Source organism: Oncorhynchus keta, chromosome 5 (genome assembly GCF_023373465.1).
Source record: "Oncorhynchus keta strain PuntledgeMale-10-30-2019 chromosome 5, Oket_V2, whole genome shotgun sequence".
Classification (NCBI taxonomy): Eukaryota; Metazoa; Chordata; class Actinopteri; order Salmoniformes; family Salmonidae; genus Oncorhynchus; species Oncorhynchus keta.
In genome coordinates, this window is record NC_068425.1 from 33753058 (window position 1) to 33767534 (window position 14477).

Genomic DNA, 14477 nt, shown 5'->3' on the forward strand with positions numbered 1-14477 from the left:
GTATCACATTTTCATTTCATTTCATTACAGCACAACGGTTTGATTTGTTTGATCGTAGCTAGCTACATAGCTAGCTACATAGCCGTCTTTGTATCAAAGATAATTGTGTAGTCTAGAGCGATTTTCTAGGTTAGCTAGCCAGCTATTGTCGTTCTTTTAACGCAACGTAACGTAATCAACACTGCTAGCTAGCCAGCTAGCCCCGAATAGCAGCACTGTAGAAACTATTACACTCAACGGAACGACTTGATTAGTGTAGTGTCAACAACGCAGCCACTGCCAGCTAACCTACAAAATCAACAACGCAGCCACTGCCAGCTAGCCTACTTCAGCACTACTGTATCATTTTAATCATTTTAGTCAATAAGATTCTTGCTATGTAAGCTTAACTTTCTGAACATTCGAGACGTGTAGTCCACTTGTCATTCCAATCTCCTTGCATTAGCGTAGCCTCTTCTGTAGCCTGTCAACTATGTGTCTGTCTATCCCTGTTCTCTCCTCTCTGCACAGACCATGCAAACGCTCCACACCGCGTGGCCGCGGCCACCCTAATCTGGTGGTCCCAGCGCGCACGACCCACGTGGAGTTCCAGGTCTCCGATAGCCTCTGGAACTGCCGATCTGCGGCCAACAAGACAGAGTTCATCTCAGCCTATGCCTCCCTCCAGTCCCTCGACTTCTTGGCACTGACGGAAACATGGATCACCACAGATAACACTGCTACTCCTACTGCTCTCTCCTCGTCCGCCCACGTGTTCTCGCACACCCCGAGAGCTTCTGGTCAGCGGGGTGGTGGCACCGGGATCCTCATCTCTCCCAAGTGGTCATTCTCTCTTTCTCCCCTTACCCATCTGTCTATCGCCTCCTTTGAATTCCATGCTGTCACAGTTACCAGCCCTTTCAAGCTTAACATCCTTATCATTTATCACCCTCCAGGTTCCCTCGGAGAGTTCATCAATGAGCTTGATGCCTTGATAAGCTCCTTTCCTGAGGAAGGCTCACCTCTCACAGTTCTGGGCGACTTTAACCTCCCCACGTCTACCTTTGACTCATTCCTCTCTGCCTCCTTCTTTCCACTCCTCTCCTCTTTGACCTCACCCTCTCACCTTCCCCCTACTCACAAGGCAGGCAATACGCTCGACCTCATCTTTACTAGATGCTGTTCTTCCACTAACCTCATTGCAACTCCCTCCAAGTCTCCGACCACTACCTTGTATCCTTTTCCCTCTCGCTCTCATCCAACACTTCCCACACTGCCCCTACTCGGATGGTATCGCGCCGTCCCAACCTTCGCTCTCTCTCCCCCGCTACTCTCTCCTCTTCCATCCTATCATCTCTTCCCTCTGCTCAAACCTTCTCCAACCTATCTCCTGATTCTGCCTCCTCAACCCTCCTCTCCTCCCTTTCTGCATCCTTTGACTCTCTATGTCCGCTATCCTCCAGGCCGGCTCGGTCCTCCCCTCCCCGCTCCGTGGCTCGACGACTCATTGCGAGCTCACAGAACAGGGCTCCGGGCAGCCGAGCGGAAATGGAGGAAAACTCGCCTCCCTGCGGACCTGGCATCCTTTCACTCCCTCCTCTCTACATTTTCCTCCTCTGTCTCTGCTGCTAAAGCCACTTTCTACCACTCTAAATTCCAAGCATCTGCCTCTAACCCTAGGAAGCTCTTTGCCACCTTCTCCTCCTTCCTGAATCCTCCTCCCCCTCCCCCTCCTCCCTCTTTGCAGATGACTTCGTCAACCATTTTGAAAAGAAGGTCGACGACATCCGATCCTCGTTGCTAAGTCAAACGACACCGCTGGTTCTGCTCACACTGCCCTACCCTGTGCTCTGACCTCTTTCTCCCTCTCTCTCCAGATGAAATCTCGCGTCTTGTGACGGCCGGCCACCCAACAACCTGCCCGCTTGACCCTATCCCCTCCTCTCTTCTCCAGACCATTTCCGGAGACCTTCTCCCTTACCTCACCTCGCTCATCAACTCATCCCTGACCGCTGGCTACGTCCCTTCCGTCTTCAAGAGAGCGAGAGTTGCACCCCTTCTGAAAAAACCTACACTCGATCCCTCCGATGTCAACAACTACAGACCAGTATCCCTTCTTTCTTTTCTCTCCAAAACTCTTGAACGTGCCGTCCTTGGCCAGCTCTCCCGCTATCTCTCTCAGAGTGACCTTCTTGATCCAAATCAGTCAGGTTTCAAGACTAGTCATTCAACTGAGACTGCTCTTCTCTGTATCACGGAGGCGCTCCGCACTGCTAAAGCTAACTCTCTCTCCTCTGCTCTCATCCTTCTAGACCTATCGGCTGCCTTCGATACTGTGAACCATCAGATCCTCCTCTCCACCCTCTCCGAGTTGGGCATCTCCGGCGCGGCCCACACTTGGATTGCGTCCTACCTGACAGGTCGCTCCTACCAGGTGGCGTGGCGAGAATCTGTCTCCTCACCACGCGCTCTCACCACTGGTGTCCCCCAGGGCTCTGTTCTAGGCCCTCTCCTATTCTCGCTATACACCAAGTCACTTGGCTCTGTCATAACCTCACATGGTCTCTCCTATCATTGCTATGCAGACAACACACAATTAATCTTCTCCTTTCCCCCTTCTGATGACCAGGTGGCGAATCGCATCTCTGCATGTCTGGCAGACATATCAGTGTGGATGACGGATCACTGCGTTCATCCACCTCTGGCCTGCTCGCCTCCCTACCACTGAGGAAGTACAGTTCCCGCTCAGCCCAGTCAAAACTGTTCGCTGCTCTGGCCCCCAATGGTGGAACAAACTCCCTCACGACGCCAGGACAGCGGAGTCAATCACCACCTTCCGGAGACACCTGAAACCCCACCTCTTTAAGGAATACCTAGGATAGGATAAGTAATCCTTCTCACCCCCCTTTTAAGATTTAGATGCACTATTGTAAAGTGACTGTTCCACTGGATGTCATAAGGTGAATGCACCAATTTGTAAGTCGCTCTGGATAAGAGCGTCTGCTAAATGACTTAAATGTAAATGTAAATGTACGCACGTTGCGCCTTGGTCCAATCATTATAACGAACGTGACCACTGTTTTGTAAATAAACTTTTGTTATTTCGAACTGTCTGTATCTGGGTCTTATCCAGATGCGGCAGGGTAGCCTAGTGGTTAGAGTGTTGGACTAGTATCCAGAAGGTTGCAAGTTCAAATCCCTGAGCTGACAAGGTACAAATCTGTCGTTCTGCTCCTGAACAGGCAGTTAACCCACTGTTCCTAGGCTGTCATTGAAAATAAGAATTTGTTCTTAACTGACTTGCCTAGTTAAATAAAGATAAAAATTAAAAAAATCCTGAGGTCTGATGGGATCTTTTCTGTAAAAATGTTTCTGCAAACCCTGAAGTTTCTGGTTACGGGATCAGCAAATGCTTGAATTTAGTTTCAGACAGGGTGTATTTGAGATGTATCAGTTTGTGGAGGAGAAGGAAAAATGTACTGCTTATGTAGTGTGGGTAGATGATAGCTGTACTGATGGTAGCCTTACCATGATCCTTCTATAAGTGTTTAGTTTGTCAAATATTATTTTATTTTGAGTGCAAGGAAAATGGTACTGTGTTTAGTAATGTCTTGTAAGCCCATGTGATCTGAGCACTAGTAGGTGTATGACACTTAAATAAATCATATCAATCATTAATCATTAATCATTAACAAGTACTGGATAAAGTTGATGATGCCGTTGACCTTAACAAGAGTCCCAGGACCATAAAACATGGGGTTATTTTCTGCTGATACATTCTCATTTCAACCAAACCCACCACTGGTCTGTGTGACCAAAGAGCTGTATTTTCATGTCATCTGCCCAAAGAACAGTTTGGTTTGGAGTCTAAATGAGAATGCATGAGCAGAAAAGAACCCCATACTGTACCTACTGTAAAATATGGTGGTGGATCTTTCGTTATGGGGCAATTTTGCTTCCACTGTTCCTGGGGCCCTTGTTGATGTCAACGGCATCATGAACTTTATCCAGTACGAGGGCATTTTAGACAAAAACCTAGTTTCCACTGCTAGGAGGCTAAAACTTGACCGCAATTAGATATTCCAGCAAGACAATAACCCCAATCACATATGCAAATCCACAAATAAATGTTATTTTGATCACAAAATCAACATTTTGCAATGGTCATCTCAGTCTTCGTACTTGAAACCCATTGAAAACCTGTGGTTTGAATTGAAGAGGGCAGTCCATAAGCGCAGACGAATGATGTCAAGAATGTGGAAGGATTCTGTATGAAGGAATGGTCTAAGATCCTTCCCAACGTGTTCTCCAACTCATAAAACCTTTTAGAAAAAGGCTCAGTGCTGTTATCCTCGCAAGGTCAGGTATTGAAAGGTATTGAAAACTGAGGTGTCAATTTTGACTCCCACCTTTTTGAAGAAAGAAAGTGTCACTTGTTAAACAAAACGTCTTTCTCTGAGCAATTGTATTCCCCATGTTTTTTTTCATTCAATATTGCTCAGTATTTGAATTATATATTTTTGAGTACTTTTTGCTAATCCTTTTCAAGATGGAAAATGATTTGGAACCCCGCTGTATACTTCAAAGTTAGAGATATGTTGGATCCATCATAATGATTCTACATTTTCCAGTATGCCATGGCCTCTACGGGCCAAAGGATAAACTATTGCTATGTTTATGCTATACTATGGGGTTGAGTCACTAGACTTTGACCAAATTTATTGCATCCAAAGATCAACTGTACAGTACCTAGAACATAGATAGAGAGCCACTTGTCATCCGGAAGGTGCCTCAATGACTTGACATGTTCTGGTTGTGATTTATTTCAGGCTACAAGGTAATAATCTTTCCAGGGATTATTGTAAAGTGTGTAGAGAAATTTAATGTATGGTGTAATTTTTTGATTGGTGAATGGAAGTAAAACACTCAAACTTAACAGTCCATTTCCCCTGGGACAGCTACGTGACAGTTCAATCATACAAAATGGCGCTAACTGGGCGTAGGCAAGTCAAATTGAAAAACATGTTGTTCATTTATTCGTATATTGTGGGTATTTTTTTATGTATCATCGTTGTAAATTGTCTTTCAGAATACCGGAAAAATGTTGTTTTCAAAATTGCAATGAGCTCCTGCTTCCTGTGTAATTTGATATGAAACCACTGAACATACTTTTCTTAACATTGCTGTTATTTATTGAATTCAGTATACATACCATAATAATAGCATAGCTGTTGAACAAAGCAACACACAAGAATGAGTGAAATTATTTAAAAGACAGTCCACTACAGGAGAGGTGAAAAATTCAGTCATGATTACATGTTCGTGTGATCGCATAATCATTTATTATTATTAATCGGTTTCTCATCAACCCCATGAGTTAAACCCTACTATTTGTGAAACCCTAATTAAACTCCACATGTTATATTTTGGTTGTTGTTAGTGACTCTTTGCGAGTTCCCCCTTCTGAGAGACAATTTTTACAACTATTGTAGAAGAACATGACAATGTTCATGTGATTGCATTATATCACCTGACTGTTTAGATGTGTCTGTTAGTAAATGTTTTATTTCTAAGATATAATGAATAAAAGAGAATTGACATTTAATAATTTGTTGTGACTGTATTAACGAAATCCAACATGCTTGATTTCTGTTTAGGGGTCAGTGATCTAAAATGAGTCTCTCTGGGGAGAGAGAGGAGGGGGCCCCTACATCTAAAATGAGTCTCTCTGGGGAGAGAGAGGAGGGGGCCCCTACATCTAAAATGAGTCTCTCTGGGGAACATGACAGGAAAGCTATGAGGTGAGATGACAATTTTGTTAAATAAATTATGAAGAGTTTATTTCCAAAGTGCTATATCCACAATTTTTTCACATTTGTGTTTTTTCATCAGAAACGATTGCTTTTGGATACCTTCATTTGTGTGTAAAATATGACTGTTCTCAGATTTTTATTCATATATTTTAGATGTGTATGAAAATGTGTTGTTTTTGCAAAACGCAATATATTTTTTATTTTATTTTATTTAACCTTTATTTAAACAGGGAGTCGCATTGAGATTAAAAATCTATTTTACAAGAGAGCCCACATTGCAATAAAAACAGAATATTAATAATATAATAATAATAATATATGCCATTTAGCAGACGCTTTTATCCAAAGCGACTTACAGTCATGTGTGCATACATTAAAACATACACATGTGTATAAAACAATATAATTCAGCACGCAATTAACAAAAATAAAAATTTAATAAAAGCAATCACATTCAACTACATAGAGGTCCTCAATCAATCATTTAAACTGCCTGGGTGGCACCAGTACATCTAGCTGCAGTGAACTCTGCATATTGTTCCTCAAATTAGGGGCAATAAAAAACAAAACGCGAATTTTCCTAAATCTGTGGAGACTTAAGGGATCTCTAATGTTATCCATTCCTGGGAACGGGTTTGGTAACTGAGGATTCTAAACTTCATTAATGAAGTTACATATGGAGGAGTTTCTGTCAGATTGCTTTGTAAATTAATAAAAGAGAATGCAGCTCTCTTCTTACAGACAGAGAGGTCCATCCCACATTTTTATACAGACTACAATGATGAGTGCTAAAAGTGTCCCCTGTGATAAAACGTATTGCTGAATGGTAGACTGTGCCCAAGTGTTTCAAAACAGAGGTTGCCGTATGCATGTAAACAATATCACCAAAATCCAGTACAAGGAGAGATGTGTTGCTTGAACAATCTTTCTCCTATTTTATATTCTTTCTATGCGTTACGAAGGATAACTTGTCATCAATCCAGACACCCGGGTACTTATATTGAGAAACAAGCTCAATTTGGGCTCCATTTATAGTGCAAATATACAGGTCCTCAGGGTCAACATTTCATGACTTGAGCTTTTGGTTTTACTTGTATTTGACTTGTATTTAACGCACATTTTATATCTGTAAGTGAATAATGAATTGAATCAAAGTCATGCTGAAGTTCACAAATGGCCTTCTGCACTGAGGTGGCACAGGAATAGAAAACTGTGTCATCTGCATAGAGATGAATGCTACAAGATTTAACAGTGTTTCCTATGTCATTAATATACAACGTGAACAATAATGGACCCAAAATTGAACCCCGAGGAACACCTTTTAGAATCTCAAAAATTCTGATTTAACCTCATCTATCAAGATTCTGTTGCTAAAATAATTCTGAAACCATAAACAGGGTGTATATCCCAGATCTACTCTTGATCATTTCTTCAGCAAAACAGAATGATCAACAGTGTTGAACACCTTTGACAGGTCAATGAACAGGGCAGCACAGCACTTTTTATAGCATCCAAGGCATTGACACGATCATTAACAACTAGCGTGGTTGCTGTAGTAGTACTAATACAATTATCAGATAAAAACAAAGTTGTACATTAACCAAGAATTCAAAAATTGTAGCTAAACAACGTAGTCTTGAAATGGGGCGATAGTTGTCAAGATCATTTGTATCCCCAACCTTAAGAAGTGGCAGCACATAGGCAGATTTCCAAGCTGTTGGAATACTTCCTGATAAAAATGTCTAATAAAAAATGTGGGCTACTGAGCCAGCAATAAGGGTGCTGCACACTTAAGCAGACCAAGATCCAAATGATCAGCTCCTGTGGATTTTTGTGTGTCTAATGTTAACAAAGCTTCCAGGACTTCTTCATCAGTGAATTTCAAAAATAAAACTCCTGGCTGGCATTCTCAGTATCATTCAATAGATTTTCACCATCTACATCCAAACTACTCTTTTCAAGAGCTGGCTTTGAAATATATTCAAATAAACTCAACAAAAAAATAAACGTCCCTTTTTTAGGACCCTGTATTTCGAAGATAATTCATAAAAATCAAAATAACTTCACAGATCTTCATTGTAAAGGGTTTAACCACTGTTTCCCAATGCTTGTTCAATGAACCATGAAAAATTAATTAACATGCACCTGTGGAACGGTCGTTAAGACACTAACAGCTTACAGACGGTAGGCAATTAAGGTCACAGTTGTGAAAACTTAGGACACTAAAGAGGCCTTTCTTCTGACTCTGAAAAACACCAAAAGTAAGATGCCCAGGGCCCCTACTCATCTGTGTAAACATGCCTTAGGCATGCTGCAAGAAGGCATGAGGACTGCAGATGTGGCCATGGCAATAAATTGCAATGTCCGGACTGTGAGACACTTAAGACAGCGCTACAGGAGACAAGACCGTCCTCGCAGTGGCAGACCACATGTAACAACACCTGCACAGGAACAGCTCATCCGAACATCACACCTGTGGGACAGGTATAGGATGGCAACAACAACTGCCCGAGGAACACCAGGAATGCACAATCCCTCCATCAGTGCTCAGACTGTCCGCAATAGGCTAAGAGAGGCTGGAATGAGGGCTTGTAGGCCTGTTGTAAGGCAGGTCCTCACCAGACATCACCGACAACGTCGCCTATGGGCACAAAACCTCCGTCGCTGGACCAGACAGGACTGGCAAAAAGTGCTCTTCACTGACGAGTCGCGGTTTTCTCGGATTTGCATTTATCGTCAAAGGAATGAGCGTTACACCGAGGCCTGTACTCTGGATCGGGATCGATTTGTAGGTGGAGGGTCCGTCATGGTCTGGGGCGATGTGTCACAGCATCATCAGACTGACCTTGTTGTCATTGCAGACAATCTCACCGCTGTGCGTTACAGGGAAGACATCCTCCTCCCTCATGTGGTACCCTTCCTGCAGGCTCATCCTGACATGACCCTCCAGCATGACGATGCCACCAGCCATACTGCTCATTCTGTGCATGATTTCCTACAAGACAGGAATGTCAGTGTTCTGCCATGGCAAGCAAAGAGCCCGGACCTCAATCCCATTGAGCAGGTCTGGGACCTGTTGGATCGGAGGGTGAGGGCTAAGGCCTTTCCCCAGAAATGTCCGGGAACTTGCAGGTGCCTTGGTGGAAGAGTGGGGTAACATCTCACAGCAGGAACTGGCAAATCTGGTGCAGTCTATAAGGAGGAGATGCAATGCAGTACTTAATGCAGGTGGTGGCCACACCAGATACTGACTGTTACTTTTGATTTTGACCTCCCCTCCCCTTTGTTCGGGGACACATTATTCATGGTCCTTCTGTAGCTCAGTTGGTAGAGCATGGCGCTTGTAACGCCAGGGTAGTGGGTTCGATCCCCGGTACCACCCATACGTACAATGTATGCACACATGACTGTAAGTCGCTTTGGATAAAAGCGTCTGATAAATGGCATATATTATTCAATTTCTGTTAGTTGTAACGGCGTTCGTTCGTCGAAAGAGAGTCGGACCAAAATGCAGCGTGGTTGTTACTCATGATCTTTAATGAAGAGATCGCGATACATGAAATAACTTATACAAAAACAACAAACGGAACATGAAACCTATTACAGCCTATCTGGTGAAACTACACAGAGACAGGAACAATCACCCACGAAATACACAGTGACACCCCGACTACCTAAATACGGTTCCCAATCAGAGACAACGAGAATCACCTGACTCTGATTGAGAACCGCCTCAGGCAGCCAAGCCTATACAACACCTCTACTCAGCCGCGATCCCAAATACTACAAACCCCAATACGAAAATACAATAACCCCATGTCACACCCTGGCCTGAACAAATAATTAAAGAAAACACAAAATACTAAGACCAAGGTGTGACATTAGTTAAGTTAGTCACATGTCTGTGGAACTTGTTCAGTTTATGTCTCAGTTGTTGAATCTTGTTATGTTCATACAAATCTTTACACATGTTAAGTTTGCTGAAAATAAACACAGTTGATAGTGAGAGGACGTTTCTTTTTTTGCTGAGTTTATAAAGTCTGCAGAGATAAAATGGTGATTAAATGCGTTAATCATATCAATTTAGTCAGTAATAAGGTCAGAATCTAAATTAATTTCTTGGGGGAGAGAAGAGGAGATACAACCCTTCAGTGATTTAACAGCTTTCCAAATTTTAGCTGGGTTCCCTGTACATTCAGATAGTGTATTAACATAATAATCTGATTTTGCTTTTTTACACACAGATTTCTCAACCGCCTTAATTAAAGACTGCCAGTCTGGGCCCGAGTCTGTGAATCTAGCTTTGGCCAAGGCAGTATCTCTGTTGTGTGTGACTTCAGATAGCTCTGGGCTGAACCAAGTGCAAGACCCATTTTTAATTCTCAATTTTTTTTAAGGGAGCATGTTTATCTACAATACAATTGAAAACATCTGAGAAGTGGTTCAGAGCCAACTCTGGGTCAGGTATAGATGCAATGCAATCAAAGTCACCAAAATAAAGGTCACAAATAAAGGCCTGTTAATTGAAATGTTAAAAATGTCTCTTGTCTCTTGATAAAACGAGGTTTGGATTGAGGCATCCGTACATCCCTGACACATGCAAAGGGACAGTGTTCACTAATATCCAGCAAACACCCCACTCCCAGCATATTTCTCTGGAGTATTTGTAAATATGGGTCCTTTAAGTTTGTTTAGCTGGAATGGAGTGTTCGTATATGCTATATTTGACTGTGATATGTGGTTGTCTCATCTATCTTAAAATTAATGCACTTGCAGATGCCATATCTTAATTTTACCCTGTTTTTCAAAGCTGGAAAATAGAGAGAGAGGGGGGGTTGAAACAGCAGGTTCGGTGAATAGGTCAGGGTTCCATGTCTGACCAGCAGAAACTGGATGTATCGATACTGATATGATTGAAAGGAAGGGATAGCTGCTCTCGGATCAGTTTACTCCCTTCAAATAATTTCTTTAACATTATAATTTTTTCAAAATACTGACAAGGGATAAGCTCCTAGAGAGACATTAGCACCTATGGCTTATTTTCTTTCTTACCCAATAAAAATGCACAAAATCACAGATTTGGCATATCATTGTGTAAATGTTAGGCTACACGTCATTAAATATATTGAGACAACTTACTTAACCTAAATAGAACTCAATTGATTGAGACAATTATTATTTGTCTCTCTGAAATAAAACCATCAAGTGATTATTTTAAACAAATATGTCTGTCATTTAAACAACCTCATGACATGTTTAGATAGTAGAAAAACACAAACATGTCTTTAATAATTTTTTTAAACAATAAAAGCTAGTTTACCAACATTTCTGAAAACGTATGACATTCTGGAATGAAACTCATCTTATGTTTCCCCATCTGAGCTCAGAGTAGATGAGAGATGTAATTTTTGTCTCTGTTGTGTTGAAGTCCAATCAAGCAGGAGAGACCAGCCTCCCCTGTACCCAGCTGTGTGTCCATGAAGAGTGATCGGTCTATGCGTCAACCTATAGTGTTTAGAGAGGGAGACTTTTCACCTGAACAAAGGTAAGAAGAAATCCAAATCAAATAAATTCAAATTGTATTAGTTACAATCGCCGAATACGACAGTGAAATGCTTACTTATGAGCCCCTAACCAACAATGCAATAAAAAAATCTATAAAAAATCAATAAAAAAATGAGAGTAATAACTACGCTTAAGAAGTAGTTAAAGAGCAGCAGTAAAATAACAGTAGCGAGACTATATACACGGGGTATAGGAACAGAGTCAATGTGTGGGGGCATCGGTTAGTTGAGGGAATATGTACATGTAGGTAGAGTTATTAAAGTGAAAATACCCAGATGATAACGGCAGAGAGTAGCAGCAGTGACAAATCGGGGGGTCAATGCATACCGTCTGGGTAGACATTTGATTAGATGTTCAGGAGTCTTATGGCTTAGGGGTAGAAGCTGTTAAGAAGCCTCTGGGACCTAGACCTGGTGCTCCGGTAACAGTAGCAGAGAAACAGTCTATGACTAGGGTGGCTGAAGTCCTTGACAATTTTTAGGGCCTTCCTCTGACACCATCTGGTATAGAGGTCCTGGATGGCAGGAAGCTTGGACCCAGTGATGTACTGGGCCGTTCGCACTACCCTCTGTAGTGCCTTGCGGTCGGAGGCCGAACAGTTGCCACACCAGGCTGTGATGCTACCAGCCATGATGCTCTCGATGGTGCAGCTGTATGACCTTTTGAGGATCTGAGGACCCGTGACAAATCTTTCAGTCTCCTGAGGGGGAATAGGTTTTGTCGTGCCCTGTTTACGACTGTCTTGGTATGCTTGGACCATGTTAGTTTGTTGGTGATGTGGACACCAAGGAACTTGAAGCTCTCAACCTGCTCCACTACAGCCCTGTCGATGAGAATGGGGGCATTTTTGGTCTTCTTTTTCCTGTAGTCCACAATCATCTCCTTTGTCTTGATCACATTGAAGGAGAGGTTGTTGTCCTGGCACCACATGTCCAGGTCTCTGACCTTCTCCCTATAGGCGGTCTCGTCGTTGTCGGTGATCAGGTCTACCTACCACTGTTGTGTCATTTGCAAACTTAATGATGGTGTTGGAGTCGTGCCTGGCCATACAGTCATGAGTGAACAGGGAGTACAGGATGGGACTGAGAACCCACTCCTGAGGGTCCCCTGTGTTGAGGATCAGCATTGCGGATGTGTTGTTACCTATCCTTACCAGCTGGGGTGGCCCGTCAGGAAATCCAGGATCCAGTTGCAGAGGGAGGTGTTTAGTCCCAGAGTCCTTAGTCTTCCAGCTGGTGCTCTCATGCATGTTTCAGTATTATTTGCCTTGAAGCGAGCATAGAAGTAGTTTAGCTTGCTTGGCTCATGTCACTGGGCAGCTCTCAGCTGTGCTTCCCTTCGTAGTCTGTAATGGTTTGCAAGCCCTGCCACATATGCCAAGTGTCAGAGCCGGTGTAGTACGACTCCATCTTAGTCCTGTATTGACGCTTTGCCTTTTGATGTTTCTTCGGAGGACATAGCAGGATATCTTATAAGCTTCCGGGTTAGAGTCCCGCTCCTTGAAAGCGGCAGCTCTAGCCTTTAGCTCAGTATGGATGTTGCCTGTAATCCATGGCTTCTGGTTCGGGTATGTCCGTACGGTCACTGTGGGGATGATGTCATCGATGCACTTATTGATGAAGCCAATGACTGATGTGGTGTACTCTTCAATGCCATCGGAGGAGTCCCAGAACATATTCCAGTCTGTGGTAGAAAAACAGTCCTGTAGCTTAGCATCTGCCTCATCTGACCACGTTTATATTGATCTAGACACTGGTGCTCCCTGCTTGAATTTTTGCTTGTAAGCAGAAACCAGGAGGATAGAATTATGATCAGATATGCCAAATGGAGTACGAGGGAGAGTTTTGTATGTGTGTGGAGTAAAGGCGGCCTAGATTTCTTTTCCTCTGGTTGCACATTTAACATGCTGATAGAAATTTGTTAAAACATATTTAAGTTTCCCTGCATTAAATCCCCGGTAACTGAAAGCGCCACCTCTGGGTGAGCGTTTTCTTGTTTGCTTATGGCGGAATACAGGTCATTCAATGCGTTCTTAGTGCCAGCCTCAGTCTGTGGTGGTATGTAAACAGCTATGAAAAACACAGATGAAAACTTTCAAGGTTGATAGTATGGTCTACAGTCTATCATGAGATACTCTACCTCAGGCATTCAATAGTTCGAGACTTCCTTAGACATCGTGCACCAGCTGTTATTTACAAAAATACATAGTCCGCCGCCCCTTGTCTTACCAGACTCCGCTGTTCTATCCTGCCGGTACAGTGTCTAACCAGCTGTATGTTGATAGTGTCGTAGTTCAGCTACGACTCCGTGAAGCATAAGATGCTACAATTTTGAATGTCCCGTTGGTAGTTTAATCTTCCGCGTAGATCCTCGATTTTGTTCTTCAAAGAATGCACGTTTGCTAGCAGAATGGAAGGAAGTGGGGTTTATTCGATCGCCTACGAATTCTCAGAAGGCAGCCCATCCTCTGGACCCTTTTTCTTCACCTCCTCTACATGCACATTACAGGGATCTGGGCCAGTTCCCGAGAAAGCAGTATATCATTCACGTCTGGCTCATCAGACTCGTTGAAGGAAAAAAGGATTCTGTCAGTCCGTGGTGAGCAATCGCAGTCCTGATGTCCAGAAGTTATTTTCGGTCATAAGAGATGGTAGTGGCAACATTATGTACAAAATAAGTACAAAATGAAGTTGCAAACAACACCAAAAAATAAATAAAAACACAATGGGTTGGGGACATGTAAAATGTCAGCCTTCTTCTCCGGCGCCATCTTTAACCATGGATCATGGTCAGTGAGTTAAATAGCACTGTCTCTAGTCATTTCTCCTCCCCAATTTCCCATTTATTTTGTTGTTTTCATAATCCATGTTCTAATCCCTTTTTCCATGTTCATAGTCCTAAAACAATATTAAACAAACACAACATTCCCATCAAATCAAATCAAATGTATTTATATAGCCCTTCTTACATCAGCTGATATCTCAAAGTGCTGTACAGAAACCCAGCCTAAAACCCCAAACAGCAAGCAATGCAGGTGTAGAAGCACGGTGGCTAGGAAAAACTCCCTAGAAAGGCCAAAACCTAGGAAGAAACCTAGAGAGGAACCAGGCTATGAGGGTG

At 42.8% G+C, this 14477-nt stretch overlaps 1 protein-coding gene across 1 annotated transcript in view; it reads left to right on the plus strand.

Moving 5' to 3' along the window:
* Positions 1-14477, plus strand: part of LOC127930187 (NACHT, LRR and PYD domains-containing protein 12-like) — a 99181-nt gene that overhangs the window by 61307 nt on the left and 23397 nt on the right. The window contains 1 exon segment of the mRNA XM_052519700.1: positions 11221-11337. Coding sequence (XP_052375660.1) covers positions 11221-11337 — 117 coding nt within the window.